Source organism: Mirounga angustirostris, unplaced genomic scaffold (assembly GCF_029215605.1).
Source record: "Mirounga angustirostris isolate CCGP_5_RB_7025 unplaced genomic scaffold, mMirAng1.0.hap1 SCAF_10, whole genome shotgun sequence".
In the NCBI taxonomy this organism is placed as follows: domain Eukaryota; kingdom Metazoa; phylum Chordata; class Mammalia; order Carnivora; family Phocidae; genus Mirounga; species Mirounga angustirostris.
This window is the reverse complement of record NW_026991718.1, coordinates 95,037,025-95,060,043: the sequence shown is the minus strand read 5'-3', so window position 1 is coordinate 95,060,043 and position 23,019 is coordinate 95,037,025. Positions and strand designations below refer to the sequence as shown.

Sequence of the window (23,019 nt, the reverse complement as noted above, 5' to 3'; positions counted from 1 at the left end):
CTCACTATCGTCGTAATCTGAGGACATGAAGTAACCCAGGATGAAAGGAAGAGTCTGAATCTCTCAGCAGAAGTAGGACAAATTTAAAACCATATTGTTTTGGGGTCCACAAATTCAGAAATGTTGATAAATTAGTTGGCTCTCTATATTTTCTTCAAACAAAGGTGTATTAAATGATAGCGTACATGGTATCGTGTCTCAATTGCTTTTTCTTTCTTTGCTGTGCCCTAAGGGGATCCTCCAGTTTACTAATTTTTTCTTTGACCATGTCCAGTCTGGAGTTTATTTATTTATTTATTTATTTATTATTTATTTATTTTTTTATAAGGAAAGTTCTCTCTCTTTTTTTAAAGATTTTATTTATTTATTTGACAGAGACAGAGATAGCGAGAGCAGGAACACAAGCAGCGGGAGTGGCAGAGGGAGAGCAGGCTTCCCGCCGAGGAGGGAGTCCGATGTGGGACTCGATCCCAGGACCCTGGGATCATGACCTGAGCCGAAGGCAGATGCTTAACGACTGAGCCACCCAGGCGCCCTAGTCTGGAGTTTAGCCTGTCATTTGAGTTTTAAGTCAGTCACTTATTTTTTATTCTCAGTATTTATTCTTTCTAAAATTAACTTCTTTTTTATTGTGGTAAAATACATGTAACATAAAATAAACCATTTTAAAGTGTAGAGTTAAGTGATCAAGTTGTGTAACCATCACCACTGTCTAGTTTCAAAACATTTTCATTACCCCAAAAAGAAACCCTATGTGCATTAAGCAGCCGCTTCCCATTCTCCCCCACCCCTAGCCCTGGCAACCAGGAATCTGCTTTTGGTCTCTATGGATTTGCCTCATCTGGATATTTCATATAAATGGAACCATACAATCAATATGCAGCCTTTTGTGTCTGGCTTCTTTGACTTAGCATAATGTATTCAAGGTTCATGTTTTGAACATGCATTGTGCATACATACATACATACATACATTGTAGTATATTATCAGTACTTCATTCCATTATATGAAGAATATTCCACTGCATGAATATATCACATTTTGTTTATCCATACATTCACTGATGGACACTTGGCTTGTTCCCAGCCTTTTAGCTATTGTGAATAGGGCTGCTATACACATGTGTGGACAAGTTTTTGTTTGAGCACCTGTTTTCAGTTCTTTTGGTTATATACTCAGGAGTGGAATTGCTGGATCATATGATAATTCTGTTTAACTTATTGAGGCACCGCCAAATTCTTTTCCACAGTGACTTTTTACATTCCCACCAATGAGGGTTCTGATTTATCTGCATCCTTGCCAATACTTGTTATTTCCTTTTTTATTTTTATTTATTTTTTGATTATAGCCATTCTGGTGGGTGTGAAGTGGTACAGCATGATGGTTTTGATTTGCATTTTTCTAATGGCTAATGATATTGAGCATCTTTTCATGTGCTTGTTGGCCATTTGTATATCTTCTTTGGAGAACTAGCTATTCAAATTCTTCACTCATATTATTTTATTTTATTTTTAATTTTTTAAAAAAGATTTTATTTATTTATTTGTCAAAGAGACAGAGAGAGAGTGCACAAGCAGGGGGAGCTGCAGGCAGAAGGAGAAGCAGGCTCCCCGCTGAGCAAAGAGCCCAATGCGGGACTCAGATCCCAGGACCCTGGGGTCATGACCTGAGCCAAAGGCAGACACTTAACCAACTGAGCCACCAAAGCATCCCATCATCACTCATTTTAAAATTGAATTGTTTGAGGTACGCCTGGGTGGCTCAGTCGGTTAAGCACCCAGCTGTTGATCTCAGCTCAGGTCTTGATCTCAGGGTTGTGAGTTCAAGCCTCGAATTGGGGCTCACAATGAAAATTGAATTGTTCGTCTTTTTTTTTTTTTTTTTTTACTGAATTGTAAGTAATTTATAAATTCCAGATACCAGACCCTTATTAGTAATATGATTTGCAAATATTTTCTCCCATTCTGTGGGTTGGCCTTTCACTTTCTTGATGGTGTCCTTTGATGCACAAAAGTTTAAAAATTCTTTCTCTTTTCTTTCTTTCTTTCTTTCTTTTTTTTTTTTGGCTCAGTGTGGGGCTTGAAATCATGACCTGGAGATCAAGAGTCTCATCTCCACTAACTGAGCCGCCAGGCACCCCTAACATATTTTTTTTTTATTGAAGTGTAGTTGACATACAATATTTTTTTTTTTTAAAGATTTTATTTATTTATTTGACAGAGAGAGACACAGCGAGAGAGGGAACACAAGCAGGGGGAGTGGGAGAGGGAGAAGCAGGCTCCCCGCAGAGCAGGGAGCCCGATGCGGGACTCGATCCCAGGACCCTGGGATCATGACCTGAGCCGAAGGCAGTCGCTTAACCAACTGAGCCACCCAGGCGCCCGACATACAATATTATATTAGTTTCAGGTGTGCAACATAGTGATTTGACATTTATATACATTACAAATGCTCACCTTGGTAAGTGTTGTTACCATCTGTCAGCGTACAAGTTATAACAATATTATACACTGTAGTCCCTGTGCTTTACTTTATATCCCTGTGACTTATTCATTTTATAACTGACAGTTTGTACCTCTTAATCCCCTTCACCTATCTCACCCATCCCGCACCCCTAACAGTTTTTAATTTTGATGAAGTCCAGTTTTATTTTTTTTTCTTTTGTGTTTTTTGGTTTCATATCTAAGAAACCATTACCAAAGTCCATTGTTGTGAAGGTTAACCTTATAGTTTCTTCTCAAGAGTTTTATAGTTTTAATCCATACAGGTAGGTCTTTGATCCATTTTGAGTTAATTTTTGTGTATGGTGTGAGGTAAGGATCTAACTTCATTCTTTTGCATGTGAATATCCAGCCTTTCCATCATCATTTGTTGAAAAGACTATTCTTCCCCATTGAATGGTCTCTGTACTCTTGTTGACTATATATGTATGGGTTTATTTATGAACCTTCAGTTCTGTTTCATCGTTATGTATGCCTGTTCTTATGCCAGTGCCTACACTGTTTTGATTACTATAGCTTTGTGTAGTAGGTTTTGAAATTGAAAATTGTAAGTCTTCTAATTTTGTTGTAATTGATTTTTGAATAGGTAATATGATCAGATAGTTCATACATCAAAATGATATGAAAAGGTCTGCCTTGGGAAGCCATGCTCTCACTCATGTGTCACCCACTCTGTTTCTCTTACTCTCTGTAGGCAAGCACTTTTAATTTTTTCTATCTTTCTAGTGTTTCTTCATGCACATGTGAGCAAATATGAATATATGTATCTTTTTATACAAAGGTAGCATCTTTAACAAATTATTATTATTATTATTTTTAAAGATTGTATTTATTTATTTGACAGAGAGAGACACAGGGAGAGAGGGAACCCAAGCAGAGGGAGTGGGAGAGGGAGAAGCAGGCCTCCTGCCGAGCAGGAGCCCGATTCGGGGCTTGATCCCAGGACTCTGGGATCACGACCTGAGCTGGAGGCAGACGCCCACCCAGGCGCCCCTTTAACAAATTATTTTAAAAAGGATTTCATAGTGTGTTCTAGAGATTCTTTCCTTATTAGTTCATAGAGAACTTCCTCACACCTTCCGTAACAGCTGTGCAGTGTTCTGTGGTGGGAACAGAGCTTAGCTTATTTAATCTATTTTAAATCTCATTTAATCTGTATTGTTGGACTCTTGGGTTGTTTCTGATTTTTGGCTCTTGAAAACAACAGAACAATGGTGATGTAATGAATAAATTTGTACATAGGCCATTTCATGTTCAGGCAGGCATACCTGGGGATAAATTCTCAGAAGTGGGATTGCTAGATAGTGCTCTATGGTCCTCTGTAGGCGTTGACCTTTTTTCAGTGTGTGAGACATGTTCTTCACCGTTTTTTTAACAGAGTGTATTTGATCTAGAATGTTGTCTTTCTTACAGGTGAAAATGGCATCTCCTTTTAGTTTTAATTTGCAGGATATGGTTGAACATTTTTCAGATCTTTGTGTGATTTATATTTCCTTTCCTGTGAACTGTTCATGTGCTTTGATCAGGTTCTTTATTTCTGTGAGCTTTTAATATGTGCTGTGAGTTGCAGATATTTTTCATCCATTTTGTCATTTGTCCTTTGTCCTTGCTTTAAGGGTTGTTTGCTGGATAGACCTTTGTTTTTTTTTAATTTAATTTATTTATTTTAAAAGATTTTATTTATTTATTTGAGAGAGAGAGTAAGAGACAGCATGAGCAGGGGGAAGGGGAAGGGGGAAAGGGACAAGCAGACTCCCTGCTGAGCAGGGAACCCAATGTGGGGCTTGATCCCAGGCCCCTGAGATCATCCTGAGCTGCAGGCAGACATTTAACCGGCTGGACCACCCAGGCGCCTGCCTGCCTGCCTCCCTTCCTCCCTTCTAAAAAATTTATTTATTTTAGAGAGAGAGAGAGATGAGCAGGGGCGGGGGGTGGGTGGGCAGGGAGAGAGAGAGAATCCCAAGCAGATTCCATGTGGAGCTCGGAGCCATGACCCTAAGATCATGAACTGAACTGGAACTAAGAGTTGGATGCTCAACCAATGGAGTCACCCAGGTGCCCCTGTGTTTTTTTCATTTTTTTAAGTAGGCTCCATGCCTAGCGTGGAGCCCAACATGGGGCTTGAACTCATGACCCTAAGATCAAGACCTGAGCTGAGATCAAGAGTCAGATGCTTAACCGACTGAGCCACTCAGGTGCCCCAAGGACAGACATTTCTGATATTAATTTTTTGAAATGTCTGCTGGATTTTGAATCATAGTTTCTTAGGATTTTTATGACATTTCCTACTCCAAAGTTACAGAGAAATCTGGCTATTTTCCCCCCTAGTGCTTTTATGCTTTCATTTTTTATTTTGAAATCCTAGATCCATTTGGAGTTTATCTTGTATACAATGTAAAACATAGATCCAAAGTTTATCTTTCTCAGGTGGTTGTGAAATGGTTTCCCAAAACAGTTATTTAAAAAACCATCTTTACCTCCACTAATCTGAGATTCTGACTTTATCCCATATGAATTCCTATATGTGTTTATGAACTGTTAAGTTTTGTTTCTAGTCTGTGGTTTTTTTTTTGGTCTATTTATATGATGAAGAAACACTTTCAGTTATTGAAGATTTTGGTATGCTTTCATATTGGGTAAGGTGAGTCTCACCCACATTGCTCTTTGGAGTTTTCCTGCCTATTCTTAATTGTTTTTCTGTATGAATTTTTAAATCAGCTTGTCTAGCTCTAGAAAATAATCTGTGTTATGTTTATTTGGATCACACTCATTGTATAAATTCATGAATCCTGTGGTGCATGATGATAATCACCCTCTAGCATGGTCCCTTACCTCCTTTGACTGTTTTGTGGCCATGGGGGCTCCCCACTCAGGGGAGGGTCAGAGTTTGCAGGCTTAGTCCTTCCAGTCTACCTTTGAGCCTCTCCGAGGCTACTTCTGCCATATGTCTTTTTTTCCTAGAGACTCTGAACTGGGTTAGAACCCTGCTGTGAAGCCCCTCCAAGGCCATTCTCTTCCAAAAGTGAAGACTTATTCCCTAGCCTGTGTCCCAAACCATGTCCAGTCACATCACCCAACCCAGCACACCAGAGGTTCTACAGTGAGGCTAAGTGATGATATTAATACGCTCCTTTAATATAATACATAGGAAACTCATAATAAAATGCCAACAACATGGGCGCCTGGGTGGCTCAGTTGGTTAAGCGACTGCCTTCGGCTCAGGTCATGATCCTGGAATCCCAGGATAGAATCCCGCATCGGGCTCCCTGCTCAGCAGGGAGTCTGCTTCTCCCTCTGCCCTGCCCTCTCTCATGCTCTATCTCATTCTCTCTCTCAAATAAATAAATAAATAAAATCTTAAAAAAAAAATTGCCAACAACATGGAGATGCACTGAACTTGAATGTAAACCTTCTTCCATTATTATAGTCCCAGGGAAAACTTTTAGGTCAAGCTTAAATTCTGTATCATATTCAGGTATAAAGGAATTGAAGTCTAAAATCAAACCCCATGGTCTGATGAGCTCAGAAGCCGTTCTTCCTAGTTTCTTACTTCGCTGCTCTCGATGGAAGGGTGTCCTTGCCTGGTGGGGTCCAGGCTCTTTCAGCACATCTGCGCCAGCACTGCACAAGGCTCCATGTAGGTCCTCTGGGGCCTCAAACACTGCATGTCCCTACTCAGGCTCCCTGGTGCCTCAATGAGGAGACCAGGGAGCCTTCCATGCAGTTATCCCGAGCAGAATGATGCCATGCCCGGGACCCCAGGAAAGACCAGAGATGTCCAAGCAAAGCCTGATGGCCAGAGAAAACCTTGCCTTCAGCCTGCCTGTTAGGCGAGGAGGGCTATGCCAGTTGCCTTGAATCTGACTTCAGAACTTCAGCTCAGATGAGAATTTAACCCAGAGAGAGGTTAATTTTGGGCTATTTCCCCTGGCAGCTCCTGTTTCCAGCTCTTTGGTTTGGAATTGGGGTGGCCCCTTGGTGGCAGGTGCCCTCACCTGGGAGTAGGCACTTTCATTTCCATCCTGGGCCACAGGACCTGTTCACCAGTTCCTCTGGCCATGGAGTCCCAGGCCTGAGACATCTGCTGCCTGGAGGAGGTGTTTCTCTTGAGTGGACTGAACAACGGCAGAGACAAGCAGAGACTCCTGATAAGGGAGACTTGAGCCTGGGGAGAAGCCACGAGATTCCAGGAATTGCCTTTCCCTCCATGGCCCTGGATGTGGAATGGAACCTGCCAGTGTTTCTAATGCTGCTGACTGAGGTCTAATGCGGCTGACAGGGCCTGTTATGTGACCCTTTTCCTGTAACTGAATCCTTTCCCCAGCCAAGTCATTTAGGAAATGCTGTTACTGGAGCTGCTGGTCTTTGCTGATAGCTCCCAGAGCCCTGGCCTCTGCTTCATAGGCTCCCTTGAGCCAGATCAGCCCCCTGGGGAATCCGTACCCTACTGGTGGTGCCCCGAATCAGCTGAGCCCTCTGGGGAGGTGGGGGTGGGGCACTCTACCCTCAGAGAAGCAGTTCCATGCTGGTGGACAGAGCTACCCTAGTGCCCATGACCCACCAGGGTCCACTCCCCCGGGTTCCAGGCGTGATGCAAGCCTGTGGGGTCTAGACCAAAATCCATTAGCTGCAGTGACCCTTGCCTTGCCACATGCTTATTTTGAGTCCCCCGGTTCCACACATTTGCTTGATTTCTTGGTTCCCAGCTGGTGCACCTAATGTTGGAGCCTCCATCAATAACCCTCTTCCCTGCCTGCCCAGGCTCTGAACAGCTTTAAAGTAGAACGAAGAGGAAGCCTGGGTGGTGAGGACTTTGCCTTAGTGACAGAGGGAGCTGCCTTTGGGGATGTGCTTAGGTGGGCTGGCCCAAGGCTCAGGACTTGTCCCCAGAGGTAGGCCAACTCTCAGCCTGGTCATGGCTGTGCAGGCTGGCTGTGGGAAGTGTACGGGCTTGCTCCCAGCCAATCCAAGAAACTGTCAGGCCTTTTGTTCTCCATTTTTCTTCAATAGCATGTTCTTTCAGTGTGGTTTTCTTGTCACCTGCCCCCACCCCCATTTGCCCATATTCTACCATGGACAGCGGTAGGAGTGACAGCAGTAACAGGGACCCAGATTTCCTGCAACCTGACTGCCGGGCTGTGGGCCCAGGGCCATGCCTGTACTAACATGCATCCTCCTTGTGGTGAGTGTCCTGCTGTCATCCTTGAACCAGCCGGGGCATGGAGAGGCAGGGCAGGGCTTCTCGGGGAGTGGTGACCATCATCAAGTATTGTTCAAAGGGGTGGGATGTCAGCCTTCGCAGGTGAATGGGGCTCACTGGTGTGGAGCCGGTAGAGGCCTTGGACAACCAGGTCACAGCAGGTTTGGGGTTCCAGCTGGAAACGTGTGGCACAAACGTGCTTGACATGTGCCTCTCCTCCGGCTCTGGACAGAACCCTGGGACTTTGAGTTAAGGATGACTTGATTATATCACCACTGGAGCCCAGCTGTAGTTCTGCAGATAGGTTTTTGTCTTTTAAGATTATTTTAAAAAATGTTTATTTCCTCTGGCCAGTATAATTTTTCATGGGGCTTTACTCTTTGATCTGAACTGGAAAAAATGTTCCCATTTTAAGACCTCTTAAAACATGTCTTTGGATTTATTGTCTGTACAAATGGAAATTCAGATAATAGTTCTGTTCATAACTGAAGAAAAACAGGAAAAGAAAATAAATTTCTTGCTACTTGGAGTGATAAACATGGTGAAGGATATGCTGTATATCCTGGCAACAGAAATTCAAGGTCGGAAATAATTCCTTTTCTCCTGAGTCTGCCTTCAGCTTCCCTGAGGAGAGCAGCGGCTGAAATTTGCTACTAATTGTAGCCATAATTTTAGCATGCAATTAAACACATGATTTCCTTCCCAGCTGATGTCTTTTTAGCTAGTCTGACATGGATAAAACAAAAGCCCTGTAGATTTAAATGGCCACTTCAATTTGATAGGAGTTGAAGAAAAGTCACCATTGTTTGAGCACGTTTGGCTGCACGATAGGAATGTGGTTAATCTTGCCTGTGAAAATGGTGAACAGCTTGGGTGCTTCTAATGTAGTTTCTAATGCTGCTGTCCGAGCATTGAAGGGAACCAGCCGTTGGTATGCCCATTATGCTGAGACCCTCCAGGAGGTAAGGATCAGTGGAGGGAGTGATACCGGCGGGAGGAGTCCGAGATGGAACTTGTGTGGTTGTGATGGCAGGAGCAGAGGTGCATGGAGGTCACCTCATGTGGTAGTGGGTCTGGTGTCCGAGGGAGCCCAGGACCTGAGAGCAGAGCCGCTCTCCAGGGAGGGAGTCAGAGAGGCCCCAGGCTGGCCTGCCCTGGCCTAGTGTGTCTCTTTGGTGCTTTTCTTTTCCTTGGTCTCTCTCAGAGGGTCATCTGCTCTGTAAAGGATGTTTTGTGTGAAATTAGGGCTCCTTGCCCAGGGGAGTTTGGGAACTACCAAGGTAAAGAAACTAAATAGGTTTCTCTACTCAAGGACATGTTGAGAGTCTGTTACATGCTGCTGTGCTTTGTGATTCTCTGAAGGAGAGTTCAAACAAATGTGGTTTTCCAGAAGTATGTGACCGTGGCATTCTTTATTCAAGGAATACCTGGCAGGGCAGTTTGGGAAGCATGGTTCTGGTTGTATGGAGCCTCTTGAACAGGACTTTTTATAACAATGAACATTACCAAGTCTTGAACATGATTTTTTATAACAAGAGCAAATGGTGATTTTGCACACACCGTGTGTGAGCCGTTGTCCCAAGCACTTGCATGCATGGTCTCATTAAATTTTCCCCATGTTTTAGGTCCTCTTGTTAGTATCCCTGTGATACAGGCAAGAAACTGAGCCATTGGGAGGTTAAGAAGTTGTCCAAAGCCTCAGAGTTTGTGAGGACTGGGCCTGTCCTTCTCTTCCCAGCCTGGGTCCTGGTTGTCCTTCAAGTCCTGGACCCTGTGTAGCCTCATCCAAGAAGCCTTTCTGATTCCTTCCCCATCCCCAAGGAGGACTCGGACCCTTCTCTGGTCTCCAGAGCCAGAATCCCTCAAGGTCTCTGCCATACTGCGTTGTCACCACGATATGCCCAGCTGTTCCCCATACTGGACCACAGGGTTCATGAGTGCCAGGGCTGTCTGTGCCTGGGAGCTGAGTCTTTGGTCTCTAGCACCATGCCTGGCACATAGTTGCTGTGAGTGAAAAGCAGTGAGTGGTTTTCACATGTGGACTGGATCTCATATGCTCTCTTTGTTCCTTAATGGTAGGTGGCAGCAGAAGAGTTCCTGATGGTTCTGTTTCTGAGGACTCATACTATTTTAATTCTGGACCCAATTCTTGTCTTACTTTGGATTTAAATGGATAAATTTAATATAAGTAAATTTAATTGATAAATTGTCAAGACCAGTGTGTTCTCTCGAGTAAGCATCTGTATGTGTCATCAGCAGTGTTTAAGCCCGGGGCTTAACAGAGGTACTTGGATGGATGGAGTTGACATTCTCCTATTCCACAGCATCATCTCTCAAGGCATATTCTTGGCTTTCTTTATAAATGTAATTCAGCATTTGGGGATTGATCAGACATGATTGAGTGGGTTTGGGTGTTAAAACAGAAGGTTTGGAATAGGACACAGAGAGGAGCTCTTTTCTGGGGCAGCCCGTGGCCATTGTGAAATGAATCCTAGGGAGCAGAATGGTTCTCACAGTGAGGGAGCAGGACCTCCCTTCCCACCTTACCCTTTTCCTTTTATAGTTAATTTGTTTGAAAATTTTAATTATGAAACATACAGAAAATAGATACTAGTGTACTCACTACCCAGCTAGTCATGTTTGTCTGAGGTCTGTCTCTCTCAAATCCCACCATCCCCTGCCTTCTCTTCGGTATGAATGTGGTTCTTGTCCTGTGTTTGGCTTTTCTCTTTCCTGCTCATGTTTTTTACATATATATATATCTCTTCATAAACAATATAACTTGTTTTGGATATTTGAAAATATCATATAAATGAATGAATGGTATTAAATGATATGTCCTTGTTGCAAGTTACTTTTTTTTTTTAAAGATTTATTTTATTTAGAGAGAGCGTGCGCGTGTGCACACATGCAAGTGGGGGGAGGGGCAAAGGGGGGGAGAAAATCTGCAACGGACTCCCTGCTGAGCATGGATCCCAACATGGGGCTTGATCCCATGACCCTAAGATCATGACCTGAGCTGAAATCAAGGGTCAAACCCTTAACCAACTGAGCCCCCCCAGGCGCCCCAGCAAGTGACTTTTTAAATATCACATCATGTGTTTGAGATTTGCCCTGTTGACTCATGTGGCTGCCACATAGTATTCCACTGAGGAATTAAAGTAGAGTTTATGCATTCATCCCCCCAGTGAGGGACAGATTCTGTCCACTTTTTCTGTTATAAACATTGCCAGACTGAACACCCTCGAACATTCCTTTTTTTTTTTTATGTTATGTTAGTCACCATACAGTACCTCATTAGTTTTTGATGTAGTGTTCCATGGTTCATTGTTTGTGTATAACACCCAGTGCTCCATGCAGAACGTGCCCTCCTTAATACCCATCACCAGGCTCACCCATCTCCACCCCCTCCCCTCTAAAACCCTCAGTTTGTTTCTCAGAGTCCTTAGTCTCTCATGGTTTGTCTCCACCTCTGATTTCCCCCCCTTCATTTTTCCTTTCCTTCTAATGTCCTCCATGCTATTCCTTATGTTCCACAAATAAGTGAAACCGTATGATAATTGACTTTCTCTACTTGACTTATTTCACTTAGCATAATCTCCTCCAGTTCCGTCCATGTTGATGCAAAAGTTGGGTATTCATCCTTTCTGATGGCTCCATTGTATATATGGACCACATCTTCTTTATCCATTCATCTGTTGAAGGGCGTCTCGGCTCTTTCCACAGTTTGGCTATCATGGACATTGCTGCTATGAACATTGGGGTGCATGTGGCCCTTCTTTTCACTACATCTGTGTCTTTGGGGTAAATACCCAGTAGTACAATTGCTGGGTCATAGGGTAGCTCTACTTTTAACTTTTTGAGGCACCTCCACACTGTTTTCCAAAGTGGCTGTACCAACTTGCATTCCCACCAGCAGCGTAAGAGGGTTCCCCTTTCTCCACAACCTCTCCAACATTGGTTGTTTCTTGCCTTGTCAATTTTTGCCATTCTAACTGGTGTAAGGTGGTATCTCAGTGTGGTTTTGATTTTCTGTAAGAATTTCTGAGTAGACTCCCTAAGGTGGAATTCCAGAGTTGTAGAGTTTGTTCAAGCATCACAGTGCCCTCCAAAGTGGTTAAATCAATTTACCTTCTCCCCATTCTATAGTCCTGTAACCCCACATTTCCCGACCCTGGTGTTCCCAGATCTTTTCATTCTTGCCAAGTCTGTAGGGCTTACAGTGGCACCTCTACTGTTTAGTTTTGCATTTCCCTCCCTACTTATGGAATTGGCCACCTTTTCCCGTGTTTACTGGCTAGTCCTACTCTTCATGTTTCTGATTACATTGATCTAGGTGACTTTTTAGACAGAGTAACCTCTCATAACTGTTTGCGTTGCTCTTTCAGATGGCAAGTTTGGTGCCTACATGCAAGTCCACATTCAGAATGATGGACCTGTGACCATAGAATTGGAGTCCCCGGCTCCTGGCGCTGCTACCTCTGATCCAAAGCAGGTAAGCCTGGACTCTGTTGGGGTCTGTCTCCTGGCTTTTGGCTTTGATTGAGTCCCTCAAGCACTTCTCAGTCTGAGGTGGAGGAAAGACTTCCTTGTAGCAAGCTAATATCCATTTTAATACATCCCTTCCCAAGAATGCATCTGTTTACACTGCATCTCCTTGGTGCTGTGGTGGGCTGGACAGCACTTCTCCCTTACCTCCTCCTGACTTCGGATTCCAGAGAAAATGTCCTTTCCAGAGCCCAGCTCTTCCCCGCTGCGAGGTGCCTTAGCCCCCACACGCCGCTGGGTGGCAGCAGAGTAGCGGCACAGCTCCACTGAGCCCTGACCTGGCCTCTGCACGGGTTTGGAATGGTTACCAGGAGTGGGTTTTGTCCCAGGCGTGGGTACATGTGCCTCCCGAGGTGCTTTGTAAATCCTTATTTTTCTGAAGCACTGTCTGACCTGGATTTGCTGCCAGCTCTCTAAGCTTTGAGGAAAAATTTTAATTAAAATAGAGAAAGGACATCTGTGATAGTTCTTGCAACCTGTATGGTTCTTATAGATGCTTAACACTTCTTGAGGCTTTAATTAATGTGTCTACTTAATAGCCTTCGAGACACATGGGAGCAGGCAGAGGAGTGAGAACCGAAGGGACATTTCTGTTCTTCCTTCTCCCCTTACCCTCCCTCCCTTCCTAGGATGCTGTGAAGTGGAATGATGCAGTAAGTGGGGGAAGTATTAGATAAATATAAAGCTGTATGACCTGTTCCAAGTTATAATGTTTCTTTCATTGATATTTATTGAATAAAATACTTTTGAGATACTCTTTTCACAAGAATAGAGTAGGAAAAGATAGCAGCCCATAGTCTGAATCTTTATGGACAATGTCTGATATCAAAATAGTCCCCTGTCCAGCACGGGTCTGAGGACTCTGGTTGCCTCATGCATGTGCCACTGGGGAACTTCTTCTTCTTTTTTTTTTTTTTAAAGATTTTATTTATTTATTTAAGAGCGAGAAAGCGAGCATGAGCTGGGGGAGTGGCAGAGGGAGAAGCAGACTCCCTGCTGAGCAGGGAGCCCGAAGCAGGACTCGATTCCAGGACCCTGGGATCATGACCCGAGCTGAAGGCAGATGCTTAACCAACTGAGCCACCCAGGTGCCCCTCACTGGGGAACTTCTTACGAAGATGTCATTGTGACAGCCAGGGGGACAGAGTACTGTCAGCCTTACAAAATAGCTGATGTGAATTATTTTGTGCCTACTTGCTTATAAATTCACCTCTTAAATATGAAAGTCTGTGTGTATGGCTGAAGTTGATCTAAGACTTGCCATCAGTATAACCTGATACCATCCAGAGGAGGATAGCAGACTCTCTTCCTCTTTGGGTCCTTACTATTATCAACCAAGAAAAACCTAATAGTTATGAAAAAGCAGACTGGTTTAAGTCAATTCACAGCATGCAGTTGATGGTCCTCTCCAATGCAGAAAGCTAAAAGGAAACTCCTGCCACCCCACCTCCACACATTCCTTCTGTTTTCTTTTTTCCTAAATTCATGGGACTACCATTTACCTTGTCAGCCAGGCCCAAATCTAGTGTCATCCTAATTTCATCCCTGCCTCTCCCAATACAATTTCCTATGTGCTGATACTGCTCTAATGTTTCTTTTTTTTAAATGTAGTAAGTAATTTAATCTTTATCATAGGGTATGATGAGGAAATAGAGGCACCATGCTTAAGTAGTAACTTAAGGTCACATAGCTGCTAAGAGGCAGAACCAAGATGCAAACGCAGTTTTCAAAATCAGGAAGCAAAAAATTATTGCCTAAGATCTGAGGTCACTGACATTGTTTTTGAAGAGAAATCTAATAGTCTCTGAATGCTTGCCACCTCCCAGCCTTTTTTGGAGAAAAATGCCTGTGGCTCCTGTGCTTTGGGGGCCATGGTTTATTTTTATTTTTAAAATTTTTAGTCCATTTATTGAAACTAAAAAAATAAGCGGTTTACCCGTGGGTGATTTTTTTGTTTGTTTGTTTAACTGTTTTGTTTTTTTCTTACTTCCAAGTTATTATTTTTAAGGGGAACATAATCTTTCTTACTTGTTGCTGATGCTTTGGGTTGATAGAGAAGCAGGAACATGTCTGACGTAGGAGTGCTGGACTTCAAAGGTGGTAATTGAAGTTCCTGGAAAAACTATAACATTAAAGAAAATCACAAGTGAAAAATACACATGAAAATTTAAATGTTTTATTTTGAAATAATTGGAGACTTAAGGAAAAGTTGGAGTCACAGTTCCGCTGGACGCTTTACCCAGTTCCCACTAACTTTATTGCCTTACATAATCATAGTACACTGATGGAACACTGAAGTTAATATTGATATAATATCGTTAATTGATGGAGGAATGTTGGGGTTCGGAGCCAGTGGCCAAGAAAGAATTCCTGAGATGTCTTCAGTGCAAAAAGGTGGTTTAATTAAAGCACGGGGACAGGACCCACAGGCAGAAGGAGCTGCACTGGGGTTGTGAAGAGCAACTGATTATATACTTTCAAGTTGGGAGGGGGCTGGTAAGTCTCTAAGGAATTTTGGAAGCAAGGTTTCCAGGAACCTGAGGGGGCTAGCTATTGTTAGAAAAAGGTCATTTATTACTAGTAAAACCCTAGCCATGAGACCCTGTAGATGTATATCAGTGGGCCATATGCTTGGAGGATGATTGCTAACATGTATCTTGGGGGTAGAGATAAAGGAAGTTTCCAAATGAATTTTTATATGTTAAAGGATCTGGGAGGTTGGGATAATGTTAAGCTGAGATTGTCTTTTGCCCTTAGCAAAGTATTAACATTGAGGCAGCTGAGTTTCTACAGGAATGTCACTCTGCCTGTTTCAAGGACTTGTCAGGGGACTGTAAATAGTGAGGAAATTTAACTTTTCTTTTGCCTTTGTTTCCCACATCATTAACTACACTACAAACCTTATTTAAATTTCACTAGTTTTTTTTTTTTTTCTTCTGATGTCGTTTTTTCTATTTCAGGGTAATCCACATTGCATTTAATTGTTATTTCTCTTCTCTAATCTGTGACAGCTCTTCAGCCTTTCCTTGTCTTTCATGACCTTAACGATTTTCAAGAGTACTGGTGTGCTGTTTTGTTGACGATTCCTCAGTTTGGGCTCTCTGATTACACTGAGGTTATGTGTTTTGACAGGAATAGCAAATAGCACAAAAGTGATGTGCCTTTCTCAGTGCATCGTAGAGAAGTACATGAGACTGATCTGTCTTATTACAGGTGGTGTTAACCTCGATCCCTTGGTTAAGATGAAGTCGGCCAAATTTCTCCACCCTACGTGGAGTATTACTAACCTTTCCCCCCTCATCTGCTCTCTTGCTTGTTCATAACAGATGGCTGTCTATCTGCTTCACAAAGAAGCCATCGGATGGCATTGACCTTGCTTCTCCACCCCCCTCTTCCTACGTATGTAGCAGAGCTGCCCTTCTTTGTGCTGAGGCCAGTGCCTCCCCTGGGCCAGGACTGCCTCTATAATTTGTGGGGCCCAGTGCCAAATGAAAACGAGGGGCCCCTTGTTAAAAAATTATAATAAAGAATTTCAGGATGGTCACAGCAGATCATGAAGCCAAGGTTGAGCCCTTCTACAAGCAAGGCCCTGTGAGCCTGTATCTGGTGGACCCAGACCACCCTGGGCTGTGGCGCCCTCCCCGGCCTCTCCTCTACTTTCCTGGCAGCCTCCATTAAGCCCTTTGTCCTCTTGTCCAGTCAGTCTGTCTCTCTCACTCATCCATCTAATTCCTGTGGCTTTTAAATATTCCCGAGCATTTCCAGTTGAGAAACGCCTCCATTTCCTTTCTGCTTGCTGCCTGTTCAGTGTACTGTAATCTGCAGAGGCTCCTGCCAAGGCCCCCTGAGCTCCATGTTGCCTGATTCTGTGCCTGGTGGGCACTGATCTGGCCACTCAGCAGCTCCTACCACTGTTGGCGTTTGCATGGTCTTGAATCTTGTTTTCTGGGACACCGTTCTCTCCCAGGTTTCTTCTTGCCTCTGCTTACTCTCTCTAGTTTGGTGTGATTGCTGTTTTGTAGTTCTGATTTATTATTCTGCTTTAACTCTATTTGGAGAAAAATTTTAGTCAAGTTTTTGTTTTCATTCTAAATCAGTGCCTCCTCTTTATAACATAAAGATATACAAGCATGATTTTTTTTTAACATCTCATGAGGCATGCTAGCTTATTAGAGTAAGAAAGTCTTTTTTTTTTTTTTTTTTTTACTGTTTTATTTTTAAGTAATCTCTACACATGTGGGGCTTGTACACATGTGGGGCTTGAACTCACAACCCCGAGATCAAGAGTCGCATGCTCCACTGACTGAGCCAGCCAGGCGCCCCAAGAAAGTCTTTTATTTTAGTTATTTCTGAGTCTTTCTTTTAGGAACGTTCTCTTCAAATGCATGTATTATGCTTTATCAATTTCATTTGTTTTACTAGTTAACTGGCCCCAGAGTCTCAGACCCTGAGACAGCGTGCAGATCTGTGTCCTCTTTCTCTCCAGTAGGTGGCGACAAGTAGACATGCAGGGCCCTGGTGATGGTGGGGGCCAGCCTCTTTGCCTGTGGTCCGTCTCTGCCTTTCCATTCTCGGAAGACTGGGTGTTGTACGCAACTAATGAATCGTTGAACACTACATCAGAAACTAATGATGTACTATATGCTGGCTAACTGAACATAATAAAAAAAAAAAAGAAGGGGGTTCCTCTTTGGGCAAATAGCTAATTTGCTTGTGTTTGTGTTGGTAGGAAGACTGCAGCCAAATTGTTTTCACCGATAGATAAGCTCCTCCTTAAGGCCCTTCGGCGCCTTCCAGATGCTTTTAGATTACTATCTAAGTTCCCTCCTGTCACTTAGCATGCCTGAGTGCCCAGGCTTCTGTGGCTCCGTCCACCCTGCTCCGCAGCCATCTGCCCCTTGGTCCCTACACTTTACCTGCTCTGAGAACAGACTGAGCTCTTTCCTACCTCTGGCTCCTGTCTCAGTGTCCGTGTTTCCTCCTCAGAAGGGATCCTCTGATCCCATCAGTCCCGAGCAAGCCCCTGCCAGCTACTCTGTCACCATACTCTGATGATTAATTTCACAGCACTTGGCCGTCTGTTATTATCTGCTTGTTTCCTTGTTCCTCCTCTGTCCACTGCACTCCTAGAACTCAAGCTCCCTTGGTCTTGTTCACTGCCATGTCCCAGGAGGTGAGCCTGGGTTGCGTAGTTTGTTTTGGACTTCTGTGTCATGGGCTGGTGAGCTGTGCTGTCTGTGAATGTCCCAGGTTCCGAGAGGGCCGATGCCACTGCTGGGGCGGTTAAGCCGGGCCGGCCTCCCAGGGTATCAGAGGTTTTCACTGACCTTTAAGGATGCAGAGGGGAGGAGGTATTCTCGGTTGTTGTTCCCAAACTTACACTTCAGTGAGGGGTAGATTCTTATTTTCACGAGTCCCAGAGCTCTATTTATGGGTGATGCAGTTACTTGCTGCTCGTGAAGCCTGGGCTGGTAAAGGTGACTAGTGGTCTGCCTGCCTTAACCAGGTCTCTGCTAGTTCTTGGAACTGGCCTTGCAGCCTCTTATGCTTTTCCGTGGCTGCATCGGCAGCGTGCCCCATACATTTATAGGCTGCTCTGTGGGTTCCATGATGTATTCTGACAGAAGAAGTTGCAACAAGAGCATAATGTGTTTGCTCTGAAAGATATTTCCAAAGGGAACAGGGCACGGAAGCAGTAGCAGAACCACCAGCTAGAAGCTCTTTTCCCTGTTGCATTCTTGCAGAAGAACATGATTCTGGGAGGAACATACTGATGATTATCTAGAAAAGATTGCTAGTGCGTGAGTTCTTCTGTGGGTGGCTAGATATTGGGAGATTTCAACACCCTCCTTAGCCATTCCTGATGGGAGAAGCTTCTTCCTGCTCTTGCTTTAATTTAAATGACCTTCCCCTTTAATTAGGGGGTGTTTGCCTGGGTCTCACAAAGAGGGGGTTGCATGTGTGTGTGAGCAGATGGGGAGAGGCATTTTGTAATTGAGGGGCTATTTCCTCAGGCCCAGGGTCTACCTAGTTCATAGCATTGCCATTAATTATTTATATTTTCATTTATTTTGTGTGATTGAAACCCTCACTTAATTGAAATGCTAGAAGGAGTTGAAAAAATGAACTTTTAAATACACATCTTTGAACTAGCTCATGTGTTTATTGACGCATTGCTGGGCTAAGTTGACCAGTGAAAAATGGTGCCAGAGCTTTTAATTTTATGCTTCTCTGAATATCATCATCACTTCACCTATAACTTTCTCCATAGACTTGTCTTATCAGCAAGGATCCATCCCTATGCCTGGAAACTTTGGAATGCCTGGATTGAGACATTTATGGCTTCTGTAGGATCAGAAAGAAATACGTAGGGTAGAGAGGTGGGTGGGGAAAGAGCTCCGTTTGGTTTTATTTATTTGTACTTCCAGTGACAGGGTAGCCTTTTTAGTAATCTGTGCTATGGAATCCTGAAGGTGAAATGGAGGATAGACTAGGACACAGGTGGCAGCCTACTGCAGGTGCACAAAGGTGGGCTTTTCATTCCTGAACGTTCCAGTTTGAGGTTCAAATCTAATGGGAATTATTCTCAATATAAGGAAGAATTATGTTGATGCCCATAAGTTTGCATTTTTCCATAGAACTACATTTATTTAGTGTAGGTCTTTACTTTTTTATTCTTTTTTTTAAGGCTCGAACTCCATGTGCGAGTTCCCTATCTCTATTAGTTTCATCTCGGTTTTCACATGACCTGAGCCAGGCTCGAGTTGTTGACTTGCCACAAGGATGTGCTTCCAAGTCTGGTTGCCAAAATGGTACCCAGATCCTCTCCTTTATTCCAGTCATTAGTTCATTTTGTCACATTGATTTATCAAACAAATGTTGACTTAGAGTCCTGTTTTGTTTATACTGAAGTGTTACTAAAACAGAAGCAGAAATTTAGTAAGAGCTTCTTCATTACGTTGTTTTTGTTGTTGCTCTTGTTCATCTTTGTCATGGTATCATGGTGGGAGTGCTGGTGACCCTGAGTCCTGGGACTTCGCCTGCCACACAGGCTTCCCAACAGGACAGGGCTGGTACCTGGCCAGACCTCTTGGGCTACAGAAATCACCCTTATTTTTCTTCCAATGTGAACACTCACTTTCCTGAATTAGGAAAGCAGCATAACCGTCTGGAGGGTGGGTTGGGTATGGAGGCTGGGTGGGCTCTTGACCTCCCACAGCCCTGCCCTCTGCTCACCAGCAACCACAATCTCTGCTAAGTCCCATCAGTGTGTGTGGGGGAGCACCCTGCCTGGGGCATGCAGACCTGGCTGGTCAGAAAGGTTGGAAACCTTGAAGATGTTTCCAAGCAGGCTGGCTTCTTCCTAGTTGGGGGAGCTGCAAGGGATTGCTTTTGTCTTATCATTTAAATTTCTTTCCATATAGACGATTGTCCTAAGTTGATATACTGTATAATTAAAAAGAGGCCTTTCCAAGAGGTACATGATTGTATCTCTGCTTGGGGACACATTCATTGATTGATTGACCGACCTTCATCTTACCTTCTTGAATCTGTAACATGTGTTACTGAAATTGCAAAAATTGAAAAGAGTTTGGGTCCCTCCTATTGAAATATGGCTGGTAAATTAAAAACTGTGATCCTCTCGACCTTTGACACATGAAACATGTGTAATCAACTAGATTAAACAACTCTCTCAGGGCACTAATGGGTTAGTGCATTTAAAGTTTAAGGGCTTTGCTCCTTTGTATGTATTTTGGGCAGATTCTTAGTTATTTTAACCTAATCTTATTTGTGGTTGTGTTAAAAACACAAAATCCTAGGGGTGCCTAGGGTGGCTCAGTCAGTTAAGTGTCTGCATTCGGCTCAGATCATGATCTTGGAGTCCTGGGATCCAGCCCTGCATCAGGCTCTCTGCTCAGCAGGGAGTCTGCTTGTCCCTCTCCCTCTGCCCCTCCCCCCTGCACATGTGCGCGTGCATAAACACGTGCGTTTTCTCTCTCAAATAAATAAAATCTTAAAAAAAAACCCCATAAACTCCTTACCTTACTGATTTGACCTGCCAGGGATTAACCAGCATCTTTTTTGGGGGTGGGAGGGGCAGAGGAAAAGGGGGAGAGAGAGAATCTTAAGCAGGCTCCACCCTCAGCATGGAGCCCAACATGGGGCTTGATCTCAGGACCCTGAGATCATGACCTGAGCCAAAGTCTAAAGTTGGAAGCTTAACCGACTGAGCCACCCAGGCCCCCCTAATCATCTTTTTTTTTATTCCCAGGGGAGGGAGGTGAATTTTATCCTTCCATGGATTTATACTTTGAGCATAGCAATACTTTAATTATACAGACTTAAGATTTTAATTGGGAATTTTTAGCTTTTTAGCTAATTTATTAGGAGCTTCATAGTTCCGGGTAATTGTAGAAAGATGTTTGGCAAATCAGTGGTGTTTTGTAGAAAGCCTTGTTCAAACATTTGCATTACTAATGGAGAGAAAAGAATGGTGTGGAAGTGATAGAAATAAAAAATGGGCTTTCATCAGATTATCAGAAGGCCCCCCAAAAATGAAGATACTGGTTGGCTGGGGGCTGTTGTGTGCAGGGATTCCATACTGTCTTTCCCCCAAAGTCACTCGGACTGTAGTTGTGTTCCTCTGAGAGCTGAGACCACAGGCTTTAAGCCATGGAGGGTGCATATTAAAATGCAGAGTCTTGGCACTTCTCCCCCCACCCCTGGTTTTCTGGACCAGAGTTCCTGGCATGTCTAGATGTGGAAGGCAGAGGAGTAGCAGATTTACGTTTTTAACTAGTTCTTTGTGTGTGCTTTGTACACTGACATTTGAGAACTACTGGACCAGAGAAAATTGAACATTGCCATTTTTATCTGCTCCAGGCATTGGTCTCTCTGGACCACCTCCCCCCCCCCCCCCCGGCCCCCCCAGATGCGACGTCTACAAATACTTTACAACCTGTGTTACTGCAGCTGCCAGGAAGCAAGATGGCTGGGCTTGTTATTGAGGTCACATATGAGGCTGTTCTTTTTCATCAGTGCCCCCTCAGTTCCTCCCCCCTACTCCCATACACACCACAGTGATGAAAATATTCCCAGAGCATGGTGCCTTCTTGACACAATTACAGATGTGTCAGGGAAAAGCCAATAGAACAACAGCTCAGTACATGAGTGACTGATGATGGGCCCCTCTGCCGAGTGACATTGAGGCATGTGCCAGTGGAGTAACTTGTTTCCCTTTTTTTTTTTTAAAGATTTTATTATTTTATTTTAGAGAGAGAGAGGGAGAGAGAGCATATGTGAGTTGGGGGAGGGGCAGAGGGAGAGAGAGAATCTCAAGCAGACTCTGCACCGAGTGCGGAGCCTGACTCGGGGCTCGATCTCAGGACCTGAGATCATGACCTGAGCTGAAATCAAGAGCTGGATGCTCAACTGACTGAGCCACCCAGGTGTTCTGGAAAACTTGTTTCTTAAGAGAGATGAACCCAGTGTGTGGATTGCCCAGTGGCTGGGTGAGATTGCAGTGGCATACACTCTTGAGATTTTTGGTTTGAAAAGCAGTGCATAGTTCTCTTGGTATTTTGGGTACCAGACATGCCTTATTCATTGGTTGATTTATTCATGGGACTTGAATAAAAACCCAGGGTGATCATCACCCAAGCCTTGGCTGGGAGAATTGCAATTTAACAGAATGCATGAATGTTGAGGCTTTGTGGGCAGTTGGCTAATCATTTACTTTTAAACACAGGGGACTTTGTTAGGGGTTCATATTTAATGATTTTTTAAAATATTTATTTATTTATTTACTTATTAGTGAGCGAGTGAGAGAGAAACAGCATGAGAGGGGAGAGGGTCACAGGGAGAAGCAGGCTCCCCGCTGAGCCGGGAGCCCGATGTGGGACTCGATCCCAGGACCCTGGGATCATGACCTGAGCCGAAGGCAGTCACTTAACCAACTGAGCCACCCAGGCGCCCAGGGGTTCATATTTTATGATGTATTACTTAAGTTCATGGTAAAAGCTTTTCACATTAAATTGTAGGACTAGTTTCCTGCAGATTGTTTATTGGTTTTTGATTGTTATTTTTGTTTTTCTCCTTGTTTCCTGGTCATCCACCTGAAATGAACTCCTTCCCTGTCTCTCCCCCACCCCCGCCCCCATCTTTTAAGGTCCATTTCAGGTAGTACTTCATTCATGATGCTTACCTTAGGGCCCATCCGGGTGGGCCCTTCCTGCCTTTGAATCCCCACTGCATGGTGTGGCACTGGTTGCATAGTGGTTGATACTTTTATTAATGGTCCATCCTTATTTTTTGTTCGTTTGTTTGCTTGTTCATTTATCCACCTCTGCATCCGTCATGTATCCATCCATCCGTCTGCCCATCCAACCATCCACTCACCCACCCACCACCCTCTCATCTCTGTGTGTAACAGATACTGATAGGGTGCCTGCTTTGTGCTGGCTTTGCGTGTAGTACAGCCCTGAGCCAACGTTGCGCCCTTCTGGAGCTTGCACTGTAGAGACATTTACAAAAACAAGCATAATTTAAAGTTGTGATTGTATAAAGAAATCAAAACAGGGTGAGGTATAGAGAATGCTGGTGGAGTGGGGACTACCTTAGTTATGAGGGCTAGGGAAGGAGGTGGAGCTGAGAGGGAGGCAGGCCCATGAAGCCTGGGGGAAGAATGTGCTTGATGGAGGAATCAGCGAGTGCAGAGCCCTGGGTTAAAAAGTGGAAGAAAGGCCAGTGTGGCTGGAGCTCAGAGGGTAT

The 23,019-nt window shown here is 43.9% G+C and overlaps 1 protein-coding gene across 3 annotated transcripts in view; it reads left to right on the top strand.

Moving 5' to 3' along the window:
- The window catches only part of DTD1 (D-aminoacyl-tRNA deacylase 1), a 182,034-nt gene that overhangs the window by 14,135 nt on the left and 144,880 nt on the right, over nt 1-23,019 (top strand). For all 3 annotated transcript variants that reach the window (XR_010405763.1, XM_064572770.1, XM_064572769.1), the window contains exon 4: nt 12,090-12,196. Coding sequence is in view for 2 of the 3 variants with exons in the window: in XM_064572770.1 (XP_064428840.1) it covers nt 12,090-12,196 (107 nt within the window). In the remaining variant the exon portion in view is untranslated. The remainder of the gene's footprint in view (nt 1-12,089; nt 12,197-23,019) is intronic.